Source organism: Balearica regulorum, chromosome 7, assembly GCF_011004875.1.
Source record: "Balearica regulorum gibbericeps isolate bBalReg1 chromosome 7, bBalReg1.pri, whole genome shotgun sequence".
NCBI classification, from domain to species: domain Eukaryota; kingdom Metazoa; phylum Chordata; class Aves; order Gruiformes; family Gruidae; genus Balearica; species Balearica regulorum.
The window spans coordinates 37,834,382-37,852,560 of record NC_046190.1 but is presented as its reverse complement, the minus strand read 5'-3'; the positions used below and the strand labels follow the sequence as shown (position 1 = coordinate 37,852,560).

Sequence of the window (18,179 nt, the reverse complement as noted above, 5' to 3'; positions counted from 1 at the left end):
TCTGTGTCTTTGGTCTCCAGTAGTGACAGCAGCCCAGTACTTTGGGCAAAAAGATAACATTTAGAGAAAGTCTCCCTGTGCTGAAAACTCTGTCAGGGAATGCTGATCACTGCTCGCTGTTAAGTCTGCTTCGATGAAGAGAATTGGATTGGGGAACTTGACTACAGGGGCACAGGTTTTGGGGTGGGATGGGGCGGATCATGCCCATGACCTCTTCACAGAAAATACAAAGTGTGCTCGCTTTCTGTGCTCTAATAAAACCAGGTTTAGACTATATTCCCTCCTTGGGGGTAGGGCTTTTTGCCAGAAAATAGTTTCTTTTTGTGACCTTTTTGGTACCTTTAAGAACCCATAATATGTAAGGAGAAATTATAGCAGTTGAAGGAGATGGTAATATCTGAATTTCTCCAACATTCTCTAACAAAATCTCTGCTTACTGTATCAGGAATTGCCCAGAAGAGTTGTTTATTCCTCCCACCTCTGAACCGAGACTTTCACTAGAATAAAGCAAGTATTACGGGGGGGGGAAGCACACTTCCATATCATCTGCATATGTTTTGCCTGTAAACCTTCTGCAAAAATTCCTGTTCTGCTTCTAGCAGTTATTCATCATAGACATTTGTGATGAGCACATGAGACCGAATCACCTGTCTGTAATGACAGCCTTGCTCTCTCTGAAGCGCACTTATTGCAGCTGCATAATGAGAGGACCTGTGGTGATCCTTATGGGCAGCTTTTATTTTGATAAAAATGGAAACATTTAAGCTTCAACTCTGCTATAAAAAATCAGTGGCTGCTGTAGGATTCAGGAAGAGATGAGCCAGGAAGAAAAGCACGTGGAGCTGTACTGTCTAGTTACAACCGAAGCATTTTGGTGCTTATTCGGTTGGCTCGGCTGAGGTTTATGAGGCACAATCGTGCATAAAGCTTGTCTTAGAGGAAAGATAAGTTAGAGAGGCAGAAGGCTTTCTGTCCTGCTTCATGCTTTGCTTTGTGTTCCTATGTATTTTGTACTGATCCATGTATCTTGAAAAATAGGTACGTTGAGTAGGATGACTTAGTCATTTTCTATAGCAGAGGATGCAGTGTATCATCTTTAAATAGGATTATGCTTTCCAGTACCTTGAGTCAGAGATTCTCAGGCACTGAGGTCACATAAAGGCATTCAAATGATAACAAAACCATCACAGGGGGATTCTCCTCACCCCCTGGTGAGCAAACAGCGATCTCTTGCTGCTACGCCAAAGAGAAGAGCCCAGACATCACTGTGGATTTGCGGGTGCACAGACACACATGAATTCAAAGTAAATTCAGAAATACAGATAAAAGGCTGGGTTATTCCAGAAACTTCACCTGCTTCATGGAGGTGATCCTTAAGCATCCAGGTCATGGGAAGCCAAAGCTGGGGAAAAAAAAAAAGAGTCATCATAAGCATAGTATTGGGTCATTACCCCAGATGGAGACGTCATATGGGAGGACAGAAGGTGTCTTCTCTGTGTGTATGTAATTTGTAAAAGGTTGTGTATCCCCCTGGGAAAATTTCAGGGTCTGCAAACCAAAACAGGTCCAAACACTGATTTTTTTTATTATTTTTTTTTTAATATTCCATCCCTAACTGCCTAGGATGTGTGTACTCATAGCTACTTTGTGTCTCCTTCAAATAAAGTAATTCCCCATCTTTTCTTTGAGGTAGAATGGCTGTGAATGGAGTTGTACAGTGTGAGGTTGCTGTCTCATGTTGGTTTCTTTGCCACAGCGATATATTGCTCTGGAGTGGAGTTTCTGGGAGCAAATGGAACATAGGATAGCTAGCTTTAGAACCACGATGTCACTTTGAAGAGTCGTGAGAAATAAGATTGTTTACGTAGAATAGTCCTGGGTATTAAATTCTCAGATGAAGTAAATTCTTTTCTTGCAAACAGGCCAAGAAATTTAAATCATAAGATCCGGTGCCTGTAATTCCATGAAAAATGCTAATATGTTTGAATTGGAATGTTTTGCCAAAATGTTTTCATTTGAATGCTCTCCTAGTTCGAATTGCCTAGCAGTCACTTTTTGATGATCCAGTTGTCTCTTTGAAAATCAGAGAAAAAGCATTTCCAATTTCCAGTGCCTTGAAGACTTGAATCGCAGACTTTTGAGCAGAACACAATGCATTAATTATTCAGCCATTTACTACGTGGACTTGTAAAAGTCATTTATTTGTTTTTATATAGCTGTTTATTATACTGTTGTCTCCTCTGATGAGGTATGGATGAATGTTTTAAATTGTTCTGTAATACAGTGTGGTAGCCAGTGCCAACATATTTCATTTGCAGCATGAAGAGCTGTTGACGACAGGTAGAGGCATCGGTGTATAAACCTTGAGTAGCTGTGTTTGTGTGGGTTCCCAAGAGATGGGGGGCACCTGGATTCCCCCAGAGCTCAGGCACACGTGCTGCTTTAAGGGGAAAAAAGTCTGTTCTTCATTTGTGGATCAGTAAAGTCACTCTTGTGTGCTGAAGGCATATGATGCTTCTTACTTGTTCTGCAAAAAACCCAGAAAACTTAATCTATACTCTTCATATGTGCAAAACAATGGAAATAGTAGTATGCAAAAATGAGTAAATCTGTTTTCAATAGAATTCAACCTAGGGAGGTGGCTTTACAGAAAAACACTGGAAGTCGCTTTTATTAGTAGAATAAAGATTGTAATTTAGAGATGTACATTTAATTTTTTAAAAGAAGCATACAGATAAATTTTCTGGAACTCTGTGAGAGAATTTTGACAGAGAATTTTTGTCAGAAAATTCTTTTCTGACAACTTACAATGGAGCGCCTTTTTAACAACCTGTGATGCCAGTTGAGTTTCGGGATGTTCGTGGCTCCTGATGCATGGGGCACCACGTCAGGGAGAGCCACATGCACATGCCTGCTGTGCTACCTCAGTGCCAGCTCACACAATCCCGCGTAGCCTGGTCGTTGGGTGAAGCTGCATCTTTCACACAAGGAGGTACCCATGAACCTATACGTACATAGGTGTGAAAATATACGTATGTGCGTACACACACTGCTGCGTCAATGAAATTGGCCTTGACTCAAGCCCTTTGAAGCTTCTTTTTGACAACATACACGTCAGTCCGAAGAACACCATCTTAGACTCTCACGAGGTGTTGATACTCATCTGACATTATATGTTCTCTTCATTTATTGCATATTAGAGGTAACAAACACTGTCAAGCAGCAGCAGCTCATTCATTTCAGAAAATTAGCAAAGCCATGTTATGGCCCACTGCTTGAGAAGCAGGTGTCACGGAAATCTCTGCGTTGTTTACTTGTGAGTGTATCTGCAGAATTTCCTTCTGTTGATCTGTCTCACATAATTTTTTTATTTTTTTTTTTTTTAAACTTTGGCACCTTCCCTTTGTGTGCTAGTTTTGTGTGGTGGTAATGGAATTGAGAGCCGAGTGAGACTGTGAATGGCAAATAGGCTTCCTAATGAGGAAGGAGTGATTGGGTAGAGTTTCAAAAAACGATTGTGAATGTGACTATAATTTTGTTTGAACTTCAGAACTAAACTCTTAATTATGTTTTGCAGGATATGAATGATTACTCTCCAGTATTTAGCAAAAAGCTCTACAGGGGAATGGTTGCTCCTGATGCAGTCAAGGGCACCGTTATCACTACTGTTTCAGCTGAGGATCAAGATCCTCCGGTAAGCAAAAAGGTTCTATTAATACTCTACACCCAAGAGGGAAAAAAATCTTTAACCCTCATAAGTGACCTAACTCTCTTGACAACAAAGGTGATTATTATGAGTTTCACAGAGCAGTAACTCATACATGTTTTATGTCAGCCTGTCCTTTGTCATTCTGGACAGAGGCTGCATTTACAATGATTGTTCCTGAAGCTGGCAAATCAATGATACAGCTCCTTTCTGTCAGGAAGATTTTTAGAAAGCTCTTTATTCGACTTCACAGAGTAGATGAATAAGAGGAATAGGCAGGAAGGGAAGCCATGCCCATCTTTGGTACGGTTCTGCAGCTTAAAGAGGAAACAGAACACAGCTTTGTAAGATTGTCACTCTCTTGATTTCGCAGTCATTGCGAGACATCACGGGGTCGCGTGGAACTGTACAGCCCACCAGCCAGCCCTATTGGATGTGCAGTATTTGAACTGAGTGCACTTGTTTGGGGGATAAAGTTTGTTTCTGACACTGGCTTTTATCACTGTTCCCTGGTGAAGCGCTTGATTGACAGAACTGGGCACATATTTTTGACTTGTTAGCTATTCTGAAGGGTAATATCAATTTTTGTAATCAGAGGTTGATGAACATTGGTGACCAGATGATACACTGAGGACAATAAAAGCCAAAGATGTTGTGCCAGCCAGGTTTAATTTTTAATTGTTAGTGTTTGGCATATTAAGGAGAATAATCCTCAGGGAGAAGAGTTCAGAGAGAATGTGCCATGCACATTAAAAGCTGATGGCAGTGCTTTGACACAACTCAACTGTAGCTTAGCTAAATATGCCACATAGTAATTTGTTAACCACCCAAGGACAGAAATGCTAAGGCAGTGTTTCTGTAAGGACAGTCCTGCAATCCCCTTGTAAAAAGTCCTAACACACAAAGGTAAGTACGTTCTCTGCAGGTGATATGTATCAGTGGGGTAGCGCTGAACTCAGAACCTTTTAAGATAGTTTAGAACAGCTGAAGATCCGGGCTATTGTTTGTTTAAAGGATACGAAAGACAGTAGTATCATCAAGTAGGTAATAAATAGCCCTAGTTATCAATTACTAGTGCTACAGAGTATTTAAGGAATTATTTGAGCAGTAAACAAGAGAAATGGAGAGAGGTGTTCCTTGATGGCTAGTCTTGGACAATTTGCAGGGGAGCATTGGGAGACGTGTGTGCCTGATTTTGAGTGCTTTGCTTGCAGAATGGAGCCTGAGGTGTGTGTTACGCTCCTTCCACAGGGCACAGGTACTCTAGAAAAGGGTCCCAACTAGCCAACATGTTAATCACCAGTCAGCAGAATTAAAAGCAGACTAGCCAGCACACGTGTGCGTTAGTATGTGTGATCAGTAGAGCCAACTGGGAGTTTCTAGTGTCTTTAAAGATGCTTTTAAAAACACACAGGCTAGGACCGTTCTCTTCGTGGCAGTCATCCGCACTCCTTCAAAGAGACATCTGGGTGTGCTCATAGCTTTTAGCATGCAGCAGGAGAAAGATGATGTGGTGGTGTCTGCTCTCCTCCCTTTGCATCTTGTTACATTAATCTTACAGGAGAAGCCTTTCCAGGGGATGTTAGAGGCCTAGGCTGCCTTCCTTCATTGACTGAAGGATTCAAACCTTTAGCTCTATTTCTGTGTCAAATACCTTAACTACTAGGAGAGAGGCTGGCCAGAGTTCCTGACTAACTTGAAGCATATCTGCGGGTGTGGGGAAGTCTTCCAAGCTGGGAAGTTGCTATAAAGGTAACAAGCTGCAGCACCTGTGCAGATCAGGGAAATGCAAGCTTAACCAGAGTTGTACCAACACCACCTGGTCCTTTTCTGGACTGGAACCATTATGCCTAAGCAAGGGGATGTATTTCTAGTAGCGTCGTAGAAGTCTGAAATACAGAAGTCCTTGTTATAACCCTTCAGAGGGCTTCGTAAGTGTTCACATTCTTGTGGCCTACCTACACTCTTGCTGCCACTGCCTTTTTGCTCCGCGGAGTCTGGTGCTTTTGTCTGAGCTCCTTCCTGGGGGCACACCAGGCCTAGGTTTCCACCATTGTTAGTCACTGCAGTGATTTGCAGAGGAAAGAAGGCTTGATTGCTCAGATCTCATAGTCATTTGTTGGAAAAAAAAATTAAATTGATTGAAGATGATTTGATTCTACTCTGTGAATGCCTTTTACTGTGGCATTTTGTGAATGTCTTCCATACGTTAAGTGCAATAATGTGGGGATTACAGAATGGAAATTGAGAGCAAAGTGGGCAAAGTTTCTGGGTGGCATTAGAAGCCTGCAAGGGTTATATTTACCCTGTACAGTGCACAAAGGTAGTAGCTCATTTTGCTAGCATTTCCTCCTGAATAAAACACTGCTACCACCGAATTGGTAAACTTTGCCTTCGCATGAATGGGTCTGAATTGCGTTCAGCATTTCAGGGAGTTCAGCAGATACTGCTTAGCTGAAGAAGATTGCCTGTTGCTCTGGCTAGGAATGACCTGGGAAGCAGGGAGGTAGGAAACACCCTTTTTGTTCAAGAGCTCTCATCCTCAGCAGTTAGCAGCAAGTAATTCAAAAGGAAACGCTCTGCCCGCATCGCAAGTGGATTCGCTTCAGAAGAATCTGCCAGTGGAGAGTGGGGAAAACTGGCTGTGTATGACTGTTAAAACCGTGATTTTTTTTGATTGCCACAGTAGAAAGCTCAAATATTAAGTTTGTTAGTCACAGTCCTACAGACCTGTCGCTACCCCTTGCGCCAGTATGTATTTGCTCCTAGCGAGTTTATCATACTGACCTTTGAGAAAAGTCTGCAGAAAAGCATGTTACGGATCAATGAAACAGGGCAAGAAGATGAATTTTTATTCTGTGGAAATTTCAACATAAATGAGTTAGGATGGAAAAAAATAATCGTTCATTGGTGCTAGAGAATCGCTTTTTAACTTGTTTTTTTTTGCAGCTTCTATTTATAGCCTTACAACAAGATACTGTGGTCTCAGTAAAGAATTTGCCCATTCTGATATAAGCTCCATTTTATAATCCCTGGATTTAATGTGTCTAAATTGTAAAGAGTAAGATACCACTGAGATACTGGAGGAAACAATATAGTTCAGAAACTGATTAATATATATTTATAATGATTCATTGCATAGTATTTCCTAATGCAAAGTTATTTCACTTTTTCATTTCAGAAAACCCAAACCCTTCTGAACTCTCCTTTTCTAGCATTTCTCCCTGTCACTGGAACAGATAAATGTAGAAACTGGGCATGGATAAGCTTGCATGTTGTTTTGTACAGCAGGTAATAACCTGTAGGTGGTAGGAGAGTGGGAGAATGAAAACCCAACTAAAGTGCTTATCTCTCCCAGATTCCTTTCTTGTGATTTCCTCACCTGTTTATATAGATTTCTTTTATATGGCTTTGAGTGTTTTCTATTTGAAAGGTGTGGGGATTGCTTCAAGTTCTGTGGAGAAATCGATGCACATGTATGAGAGAGAGATCAAAACCACTGAATGTGGGATCCTGTTTATTACCACTATCACAGGCATAAATGACAGTAATGTTAAGATAATGTTCTTCAAAATGAACTGTTACATTTCTTTGATTTTTATGAAGACTTAAAATGAAGCTGCCCTTAGGCATTTAATGAATACAATAGCCATAAAAGTTAGCCAGCTATGGAGGAAAGCTTTTAAAATAGTTTTGGAAAGTTGGTGTTTTATTTCAAACTAATGGCTGATAGTTTTTACTTTTGAAATAAAAAAGAAGATAGAGAAAACTATCAGGCATAAATGGCTTTGTTCCTTTTTCTGATTGAGCCAACCTGTTTAGATATTTTGTGCTACTGGCAAATGTGTATTTATGTGGAGCTGGCTTGGATATTAAGTGGTGTCACAAAGTGGTTAACATGAATTCACTAGAATTTTTTTTTAAAAAGCACGCAACGTTTTCTCTGTTCGGCAAGAGTACCTTCCTCTAAACTTGCCTTAAGGGAAATAATATTCTTAGGTGTCATCATCAATATTTTAGTTGTTTGTTTTGGATTTTTTTAACCTGGTGGAATCTTATTTGCACAGTACTAATACATCAACGGTATTAGTTCAGGAAAAGAAATACGTATCTATTGAGAAAATAATTGTGGCTTTAAAATATACCTAATTATCAGGACAGGTCTAGTAGGAGCCTATCTAATTTGAAGTATCCAAGCCTGAATTTTTCTGTTGTCATTTTACAAGTAGTGTAGACTATTCCCCTGTCAACATTGAACTTTGCCCAGAGTAAAAGTCAAGCTAGATTTTTTTCATCATCTGCAATAAAAGCTTTTCAGACCTAATCATCTCTTCAGAGACTGCCCACTGTCTTCAGCAAATCCCCACTGTGCTCTGCATTGTCAAATTAATATGGATGGTATGAGAATCCAAATTGAAATGCTCAGCACCTGCATGTGATTTCTGTGCACATGAAAGGCAAATTTGAATCTTGCAACAGCAGAGGAGCAGTTTGGGGTAGGAAGGAGATGTTGAATAGTGTCAGTAGAGCTTGGCTCTCTGTTTCACCCCGTAGCCACCATCCTCAGCCCATTCCTCCTTGGAGCCTCTGGCCGGGGGCTAGTGTGGTGCTGCCCTGTTGTTCCTCCTGGTCCCTCCACAGCAAAGCTGATCACAGCAGTGACAGGTATTTAAATGGTAGAAAAAAATGTCATGCCACTGAAGTCAACCTTCATAAATCATCATCTGTAGCAGAGTATGCTGGTACTTTACCTACTGCGTTACTTTTTGACTGCAGAAGTGCTCATTCAGTGATGTTCCTGAGAAATTATGATGGTTTTATCTGTGGCTCTGACTTCTAAAGGAGAAGTCATAAATATAAATGCAAGCATTAAATGTCAGTAAGGGTGGCATGGGTAACGGAGGTGAAAGATGAGAGGTCGGAAGAGACTTGTGGCGTAGGGTTTTCTGGTTTACAGTAGCAGTGTATTTCCAAAGTGATTTAGACAGTTACAGCATATAGGTATGGAAGGTGCCATGAGTGACTAATGGTGTGCTTCCAAAAGCAGTCACAAGGACTAAGAGTGAGCTTTTACTCTTAAATGAGGGACTGTTCGATTAATTTATTGGAGATGTAGATTAAAGGTTATCGTGTTGTTTTTCTTTAAAAAACTCCCCCCCCCCAATCAAATCTCCATGTAGTAAATTATTTGCAGCTCAGTATATGTCATATATGTATAGGTGTGAATGAACGAATGGCTGAGTCGGGATGAAGATGTGTAATTTTCTTAATTTAACTATACAAGCCTGATGCCTAAAACATGAGGCCATCGTTAGAAGGCAGCTGATAATAAAAGGATTGGTTTGGTTGCAAAAATCCATGGATTTCTGGTTACTGTTAACAGTTGCTAATCTAAAAGAAAAATTATCTATGCTAGATTCAAATGATCCCAAGTAGGTATTTCATTATGTTGGGTTTTTTTGACCTGTGGATTTCAAAGTGGCCAAAAAAATCTTGGCCTGAAGGCATAAGAGATCTCAGAGAGTTATTCCTTTAGGTTCTTAGTGAAATGTCAATTAAAACATAGAAACCAGTGCTTTTCACTAAAGGCCAGAGCAGGATTTGAAGGGCTGTCTTGAGCAAATGTCAGTTTAAGTTCTTACCAGTTTCTCCTTTCCTTTCTTTTCCAGTTTGAATTCACTTTTTTGCAGTGACTGAGAATATAAATGATGTTTCAGAAGTTACTTTTACATTTGATAAAACACTCTAATTTGAAATACCATTCTGGTCATTGAACTCTGGTAAATTTTGATTTACGTGTGTTTCATGGAATATCGTAAATCAACTTATTTTCCTTTGGTCTATTGGAACAATCCACAGTATATTTTTCTACCATTTTAAAATAGTTTCACGGTATCTGACTTACCAAATTACATAGTACATTCTAGAGTTGCTCACCCTGTCTTTCCCAGAAGAGTTTATGTCTAATTCCAGACACACTGCATGTAAAGAGTGAGAAAATACTAAGCAGAAAGCCAACAAAAATGGGCCAGAGGGAGTTACAGGAATAGACTAGAGCCATGGTTATATGGCTGCCAAGGAAAAGCTTGAGTACACCTTCAATTCTTTTTCAGTAACTGGTATACCTCAGTAAAATCAAAATCTTCAGTTTGGAAAAACATTGCAGTTGAAATTGGTGAGAGAGTTGAGTGCGCTTTCTGTTTAGCATTTGAATAATCTCTTTAAGTGCTCCTGTATTCAAAATATTTTGTTGTGTGGAGATCCAAAAGGAGAGAGGGAGGGAGCTCTTAGACCAGCTGAGTGAAGTTGTACTGTTTGCGTGGGGGATCGTTGGGAGGCAGCAGATGGCTGAGACACCACAGCTGCCGCGCAACCGGAGCTAAAAGGGTGCTAACTCTGCCGCAGCGGGAAACAGCAGAGACAGTTGTGTAGCCAGGGTTTCCCTCGCATATCATCTTGAGTTTTCCTTCCAGAAGTGTTGTCCAGCTGGGGCTTAAGGACTCTGTTCATCTGGGATGTCTCAGTCTCCAGGCCAGTGACGCTGTGTCTCCAGGTGCAGTCACTCAAACAGACTTCTCTGTATTTGTGTCGCCAAAGTTGCTCCAGTGAGTGCCAGATAGGGCTCAAATACAATAAAAATCAGTGATAGACACGATTCCCTCCCCTCCCCCCCCCCCAATAGACTGCTTGCTAACTTTCCTGGAAGAACTCCACTGACCCTACTTGAGTTTAATTTCCCCACCGACTCTTTTGTGTTGAAGATGGTGATCTGACCAAAAGACAAACTCAAAAGTGGGGAAAGGTGCAACCAGGTATCCTGTGCGAGGTGCATAACTTCACAAGAGTTTTGTGTGGCTGGGAAACCACAGAAATGCTGCTTCTCTACTGGAGCTGCCAAAGAAATGCTTCTAGCAACTAAGGTAGATGGGATAATATAGAAAAATATTTATTTTTAGGTGCTGCTTTGCTTTAGCTAACACAAATGTATGCGGCTTTGGTTTCTCTGAGATACGTCTTTACAGGGAGAAATACCTGGAGTCCCTGAAGCCTGGAGAAAGTTAATGTCTGATGCTCTCTCCAACACTTCTGAATTTTATTAGCACAGTCTTTATAGCCAGCATCTATTGCCATCTATTCTTTGGGCAAACAGGTGATCCTTTGTAGCTGAAGAAGTCTGAAGCCTGTATCAGGGTTGGTAGAGATGCATAAATACCTCAATTCGACGTCGATCAGCTGCTGAGAGAGTCCTCGGGACTGTTTATAATATTTCCCCTGTCAGTGCTCAGTTTGAGAGCTTAGCTCTCAGAGAATGACAAGTGGCCTGCCCAAAAGCAGAGCCGCTTAAAATGCGTCGGGAGCAGCAAGTGAAAATGCGTGGAACCAGTGCCTGCATGCTGCTTGGGCCTTCTGAGTGAGCCACCGTTTCTGCACTCGGCAGCGGTACAGAGACGCAGCTGAAGTGGCTTTTAAACTGCCTCCCTCTTGCTGCTTTTCCATTCTGCGTCTTAGGTTTTGATTTAACTTAAACTAAAAGTAAATGCTAACCCATACTGTACATGGCCACAACCACCCCCCCCCCCCCCCAAAAAAAAAAGCATGGTATCTTTGCTACACAAATTATTGTATAGTCTGATTTAAGATGTCAGGGACAGTCACCTCAAGAGCAAGAGAAAGGAGAGCGAGAGGACTCTTGTCAACCAAATGGTCAAACCAAATGCAGAGCAGTGGTTTGCCTTGAAACTTTAGAGGTCAGACATGATCAGTCTCAAGACTGGGAAGGTTTTGGTGATGAGAAGGCGTTAAACCTGGATTATCTCCTGTTATGAACCAAAGTTTACAAGTCTGTATTTTAAATGAGACAATTGCATGTGGAGGGATTTGAGCGGTGGTTGCTTTTTTGCTTGGCCAAGGGGCTACCTGTGCTTATGTTCAGGGCTTGTACAGATGGCTGTACACGTACCTTAGTTACTCAAGGACACCTGAGATCATCCTTGGAGAGAAGAAGAGGAGTTGTCTTCATTGTGAACAGTTAGTGCTTTATTCAAGTGGCATGCTGCTGGAAGATGCCAGGCCACGATGACGGTGTTCTCAAAGCTCTTAACCCCTCAAATGTGTTGAAAGGAGAGCACCATGAGCTTTTTGATGCTGGGTCTGCTTGCTTTGTTTATCTGAAGGTGAATATTCCCAGGATTGATAGAATTTGAGGTGTTTGCTTTTCCTGTATGTGCCTTTTTTCCTATGTTTTATCACTGTAAAAGCTGGGATATTTCTTCTGTGGGCAATTCCCCTGCATATTCTGATTGTGTTGATTTGAAATGTCAATAGAAACAGATGCAGAACACTAATTTTAATGAGTAGCCAGCTTCCAGAGCTCCAGAACATCCAATTTAATGGTTTGTCCAGTCTAGTAACACCTTGTAAAGTTTTTGTCAAATGGAGGGTAATTGTCCTTACTGTTTTACAGGCACTCGCTAAAAGAAAGATGCTAACAAGTATTTAATTAGAGATTTCACAGATATTTCATTGGAGATAAAAACATTTTCAGGCAGGCCAGGGCATGATCTTTTAAAAACTATTACTGTTGGATTTCATAGTGTCTGCTGGAGATTTATACATGGGAAACATGCTGCAAATTCAGTGAGTTCTTAAGTAATTTTATCTCATGGCTTTAAAAGTTTGTGTTCTTTTTGTGTTCAGCTGGTTATAGTTAATAATTCAGAATTTCCAGATTTAATAATTCAGAGTTTCAAGCCTTCTTGTCGAGTTACATACTAAAGAATAAAACAAGTCAAATTTTAGAGTTTGTATAAATGAATATATATGAGTGCACCATTCACAACCCATAGCTGGTATAAGTCCCACAAAGTCATTTGCCTTCTCTGTGGTCTGTCTCATCTCTATTGCTTACTTTACTTTGAGCATGTTCCACAGAACATGTGCAGCCACCTGTAAATTTTGGCTTTAGCATCACTTTCCAACTTTTTTCATAGAATTAACTTTATAAAATTTGCCTTAGTGAACTCTTCATGACGCAAATCATTCACATTTTATCTATAATACCCTCAGAAGTTTTCTGACCGTAGTCAGAACATGGCATTGAGTACAAAGGGACTTGGTAAATAAGTCTGGATTCATTATGCCACTATTCCATACTAGTACTTAGGGGTAAAATCCAGGTCATTTACCAGATGCAAATCTGGGATCTTCACGAGTCGATGGTAAACGGAAGCGAAATGCGTTTGTTCCTGCTCTGTCCTGGGCTCAGTCATTGTGGGTTCATACCTCTGGTAGCATTTGGATAGCGGGAGTAATAATTCCTACTTTCCTTCTGAATTGCTTTCAGAAACGTACCTGAAAAGATACAGAAATTATTGTGTTACATTTCTCACCATTTTCCTGCCTTCATTGCATTATAATTCCTCTGCAACCTCTCTGTGCCTAGTTGAGGGTTATCTTGACAGTGCACATGTGCTCCCTCCACGGCATCTTTGCCCAGGGCCTTCGTGTGCAGCAGCCCGATCGTCTGACGTAAATATTGGGGACATTAGGGACACGGGCGACAGGTCTGAAAATGAATGTCATTTCCCCAGAGCAAATGGAAACGTAAGGAATTATGCAGCTCTAAAAGAAATAATTGAAGCTGGATGAGCTTTAGCTCTAAGTTTCATATTAGTCTTGAACTCTCAGGAAAACTTTGGGTTGAGAGAATGAACGTGGTCCCTGCTAAGTACAATCCTTGCTCTGTGGTTTATTTGAGAGTATTATCTGCTATATTCGAGTTTTGTTGTAGACATAGGAATGCATCTAAATTAATTTAGAACAGAGGCAAAAGATGATTAATATTTGAGATAATTAAAACTTGCTTCTAAATAGATTTCCCTGGGAAATCTCTCTAGAGATTTTTCTAATTACATTGGTGCCAAAATGTAGTAAATAAAAAATAAATCCCTGTTTTGTTATTTTCAGAAATGACAGGAGAAGAGCATACTTGATAGTCATATCAGGAACAATAACCTGATGAGATTTTTGTTTATTTAATAACAAATTACCTAGCGTGTGCAGGTTTAATGATGATGATAGCTTTTAGTCTTCCAAGCAAATGTGAGGACCATTACTCTGAAACCAAATGGAGTGGATTTCAGCAGGTAATTTCCTCTTAATTATAATGTTGAAGAAAAATGACTGAATCAGAGAATGCCAGGGGGGAAGTTGTATAATCACCTCTGTTACACGACGATCTCTGAAATTTCTCATGTTTTCAAGGATTTGCACTCTTTAGTGTGCACAGTCCCGGAAAGTACTTTTAACTGTTAACATGGTCTTTCATACATTGCTTCACTAAACACCAAAACACATCTGGCAGACCCAGTTCTTGAACTGGTAAAGGCGCTGGAGCGGTGTATTGCCTCATAAACCCTACCTGGGCTGGATTCCCTTGGAGGGCGCAAAGAGGCAATGGCCGCATCGCCGCTGCAGTTAGAATCACCCGGAGGAGCGGCTGTGCAGGTCTCTCCAGGCGCTCTGTGAATGTCTGGGTTACATCCAGCCCCGTCTCGCTTCTCGTTACGTGCGCGGGGTTTTATGGGCAGGGAGGCTGAGGTGGCCTGGCTGCCTTGTACGTTGTCTTACTCTTTTAGTATTAGACTTAAGTGTTCTTGTTCTTTTATCAGCTGCAAAATTGATGCAACCAATTAGATTCCTACAAGCTACCAATAATATTTAATTCAAATAAATACTCTTCGCTGAAGGGTCACTTTTCTCACACTGAAGTATGGTTTATTCGTTGAGTAGTCCTACTACTCATCAGAAGTTAATGTGGCAAAATCTGACCTCATGTTACTCAGCTCTGTAGCATGCATTAGCACGATGTAAAATACCTGTGCTAAATCCATTCCAGTCAAGTTGTTAGTTTAGACTATATATTTTGACTGAGCATTTCCGTGCCCTTTTGTTGTATCAACAAAATATTGATACGATTTAGTGAGCTTAAACCACATTTGCAGCTGTTTCTGGTGCTGTTTACAAAAGTAAATGTCCTGTTTCCTTGTAGTTGGTAGCTGACATAGTACATTGAATCTATTCTCAATAACAACAAAGCTGCTTTAGACCACATTATTGAATACAGATGGAAATTACCAATTTGCTGTTAATGAAACTGTGGGCTTTGCTGTTTTGTCTGTTTAAGTACAGTGTAAAGGTCAACAGCAAATCTGAGGTCTAGACTTGGAAGCATTAAGAAGCTGAAATCATACTCATGACAGGACCTGAGTTTCTAGGGGCTTCTCTGAATCTACTCCTAAATATATTTAGCAAATAACCTAGTTTGAATTCTGAGAAGTATCCCAAGTGTCTACATATCCAGGTAACGCAGACTTTGGTCTGCTGAAAAATAGTTCTTCAGACATCAGTGTGCAAGAAAACCCCTTTCTTTGCTCTAAACCCCCTTCTTTGATGCCACCTTTTTTATTTTTTTATTTTTTTTTACAGCTCTTTAGTCCATAGTTTATATTCGTACTGGCTTTGCTACTTTATTAACCTGCTGCTACGTCGGCTTTCAATCTTTGAAAACAGCGGATTATGATCAACACTAGTGAAGGGGCACTCGCTAAGAATGGAAGTAACCTGTTAAAATTTGATGTCTCGCAGACATCCTCTGTAAACGGTCGATGGTACGATTCATCTCATCCCAAAAGAGGCGGGGTGATTCCTGCCAGAAGGGTCTGCTGGGTGCCAGGAGCCATCCTGCCGCTACCGGAGAAGCTCCTCTGGGCACCCATGGGAAAGCGGCTGTTGCAGCAGGGCCTGGGGTGCTACCAGGGAACGGTGGGACTGCGGAGATCCTGGGGACAGGCATTGCCACCCATTTTGCTTTCTGGGCCTTGGGAGATGACACAGGTCAGCGCAAGCTGCCGGGGCCCTCCTGGCTCTGCCGTGTGGGAACAGCTTGCCCCTTGGGCCGGGCACACGGCCATGGTGACACTCCACGTCCTCTGAAGGGTGACCACTGGAATAGAACGGATACTTTAAGAAACTTTGTTCTTCACAATAACTCTTATTTAGGCAGTTAGTGTTACAACAGTTAAATCGGATAAATAGCCTTCTATTAGAAAATGACGGATTACTGATCTGAAAAATTAATCTATTATACCCTCTGGCAATGCCTCTTCCCCTTTTAATTTGGTGTTTTGGGTGCGTATGCACACAGACAATTTGTGACACATGCATGGGCTGTCTGCCCTTGTTCCTTGTCATTGAAACAGGCTTTGAGCAGCGGGGAGGGTTCATTCCAGGGCTACTTAAAATCCATTTGCAAAACCGCATTTTCTATTACCACTGATGTAAGAAACGTGTTCTCCTTTTTGTTTTCTGACGTCATGCTTAGAGCCAGCTCTGATACCTAACAGTAAGCGGCACTGGTAACGTTCAGGCTCCTGCTGAGAGGCAAAAGCCCTCTGTTACAGGTAGGGAGGGCCACAGGTATCTGCTCACTTCACACCAGTACTCGTGACCGTCTCGGTGCTGTTTTCATTTTGTTGTCTCTAAAAGAGAAGCGTGTGACTGTTGCGTAGGCTGCACTGTCCTGTATGCAGAACTATAGTCTGACTTTTCAGAAAATAATCTAACACACATCTTCCTGTCCGCAGCAACAAGACGCTGTAACTTTCAGGACAAGCTGAATAAGTGTTGAAGTTTTTAGAGTGTTTTTGAAGTTTCTTGAACTTCAGAGGATTTTTACAATACATTAAAATACTATTGAAAGGTATATTAACCAACCTTAAGCCGTGTCCATCTTCTGTCATTTAAAAATTTCAGTAGTTATGAAGCAGACCCCTGCTTCTGTCTGTATTTAAGTAGATGGGTTTTCCAGCTCTCTTCTTTCCAAACCTCTGGTCATTTTTCTTACTGGACCTCTCAGATGTCACTGTAAAGTCTTTTGGGGGGAGGCAGAGGGATGCTTAGTAACAAACCCAGTTCTGAGGAAAGCAAACTGCAAGCTTTGTTTGTGGTGGTCTGTTTACCAGCGTTGCGTTTTAATTCTCTACTAACTTCATGAGATGTGCAAAAGTACAAAAATATGTGAGTTGCTTTGGTTTTGCCTTACAGGGCACACCAGCAAGTCGAGTCCGATACAAAGTAGATGTCGTGCAGTTTCCTTACAGCGCCAGCATTTTTGATGTGGACGAAAACTCAGGACGTGTAGTAACCCGAGTAAACTTAAATGAAGAGCCAAGTACAGTGTTTAAGGTATGAACTCGTATAGCTCTCTGTTGTCAGTAAATGTTGCCTGCATTTGATGGAATTCCTTTTACCTTCGTGTTTCTCTGTGTTGCTTTATATTGCATAGAAAGATGTGAAATTTTTATTTTGTTTCTTTACTTCCTTAATTTCTTCCTGGCACATGTTTAGTGTCTTTTTGATTTCAGAAATGTCTTGAATGGATGTGATTGCTACTGTCAGGAGGGCAGAAGAAACAGGGAGGCAGCTGAAGGGAAACCTCATTTTTTGAAAGTTCCCTTTCCGATCTCTTTGTTTTCATCAACAGGGCTGTCAGCACAGCAATTTGGCGAGAACTTTGTAGGGATGGTGAGAGATCTTGTACAGAAAGTTGCTGCGCAGTTGGATAGTTTGGGACTTCCCGTTCACAAGTGCTGTAATGTAAAAACATTGGCTTTAAGGAGACTTAAGTTACTACGGTGGTGTTAGTGTTCCTGAAGAGTCTCAAGTGTAGTTAGTGTGGAGTAAGTTATGAATTTAATCAAAATCATTGGGACAGATCTCCCCTCTTCAATCTATGAGTGGAGGAGGTAGTTCCAAATGAAAATTGAAGTGTGTCAGTAAGTAAAAAAAAAATGTGTCTATAATATGTGGAGGGTTATGTATCATTTCCCTACTTGGAAACTGCAATCCTTCTGTATGGTCATCAGGGTGTGTTTTGTTTCTTCTTTCAGTTATTTTGAAATGAGGATTAGCGAGAGGTTTATTTCCGTACTATGCTATTATAAGGAGTAAAGCTGTCCAGTGTTTTCCATTTCTGAGTGTCTCATCAAGCACTACAGTGAGCTTGCATAGCGCTGTAATGTTGTCCCTGTTTTAGGAACTTAGGACAGTGCTAATTTGAGTCCTTTTCAACTTGAGTCCTAGTTTTAGCTAAACTCCAAGGGGAAGAGAATTATCTCTCGGTTAACATCACCAGAGTGTAGCTTTTTTGTTGTGGCACTTTTTATTTTTACTTCTCAGTAATTATTTGTGTGGCTATCTTCTGAAGCTGTGATACATAACACATTGTGACGTGCACATGGACACGGAGCTACGTTTCTGTATGAAGACTGCTCTATGTCAGGGCAGACCAATGGTAAATTTAGCAGAGCGTTACTTTTCTGTGAAAACTCGGATGCTTAGGGAGGAAGCACAGAAAAGACTCCAGAAATCAGCGATGCGGAGACTTTGAGTTGGTAACTGCATCTAGACCATT

At 41.0% G+C, this 18,179-nt stretch overlaps 1 protein-coding gene across 5 annotated transcripts in view; it reads left to right on the top strand.

Moving 5' to 3' along the window:
- PCDH15 (protocadherin related 15) overlaps positions 1-18,179 on the top strand; it is an 872,980-nt gene that overhangs the window by 764,621 nt on the left and 90,180 nt on the right. For all 5 annotated transcript variants that reach the window (XM_075759010.1, XM_075759011.1, XM_075759007.1 and 2 more), the window contains 2 exons: positions 3,578-3,694; positions 16,811-16,951. In XM_075759010.1, the coding sequence (XP_075615125.1) occupies positions 3,578-3,694; positions 16,811-16,951 (258 nt within the window). The remainder of the gene's footprint in view (positions 1-3,577; positions 3,695-16,810; positions 16,952-18,179) is intronic.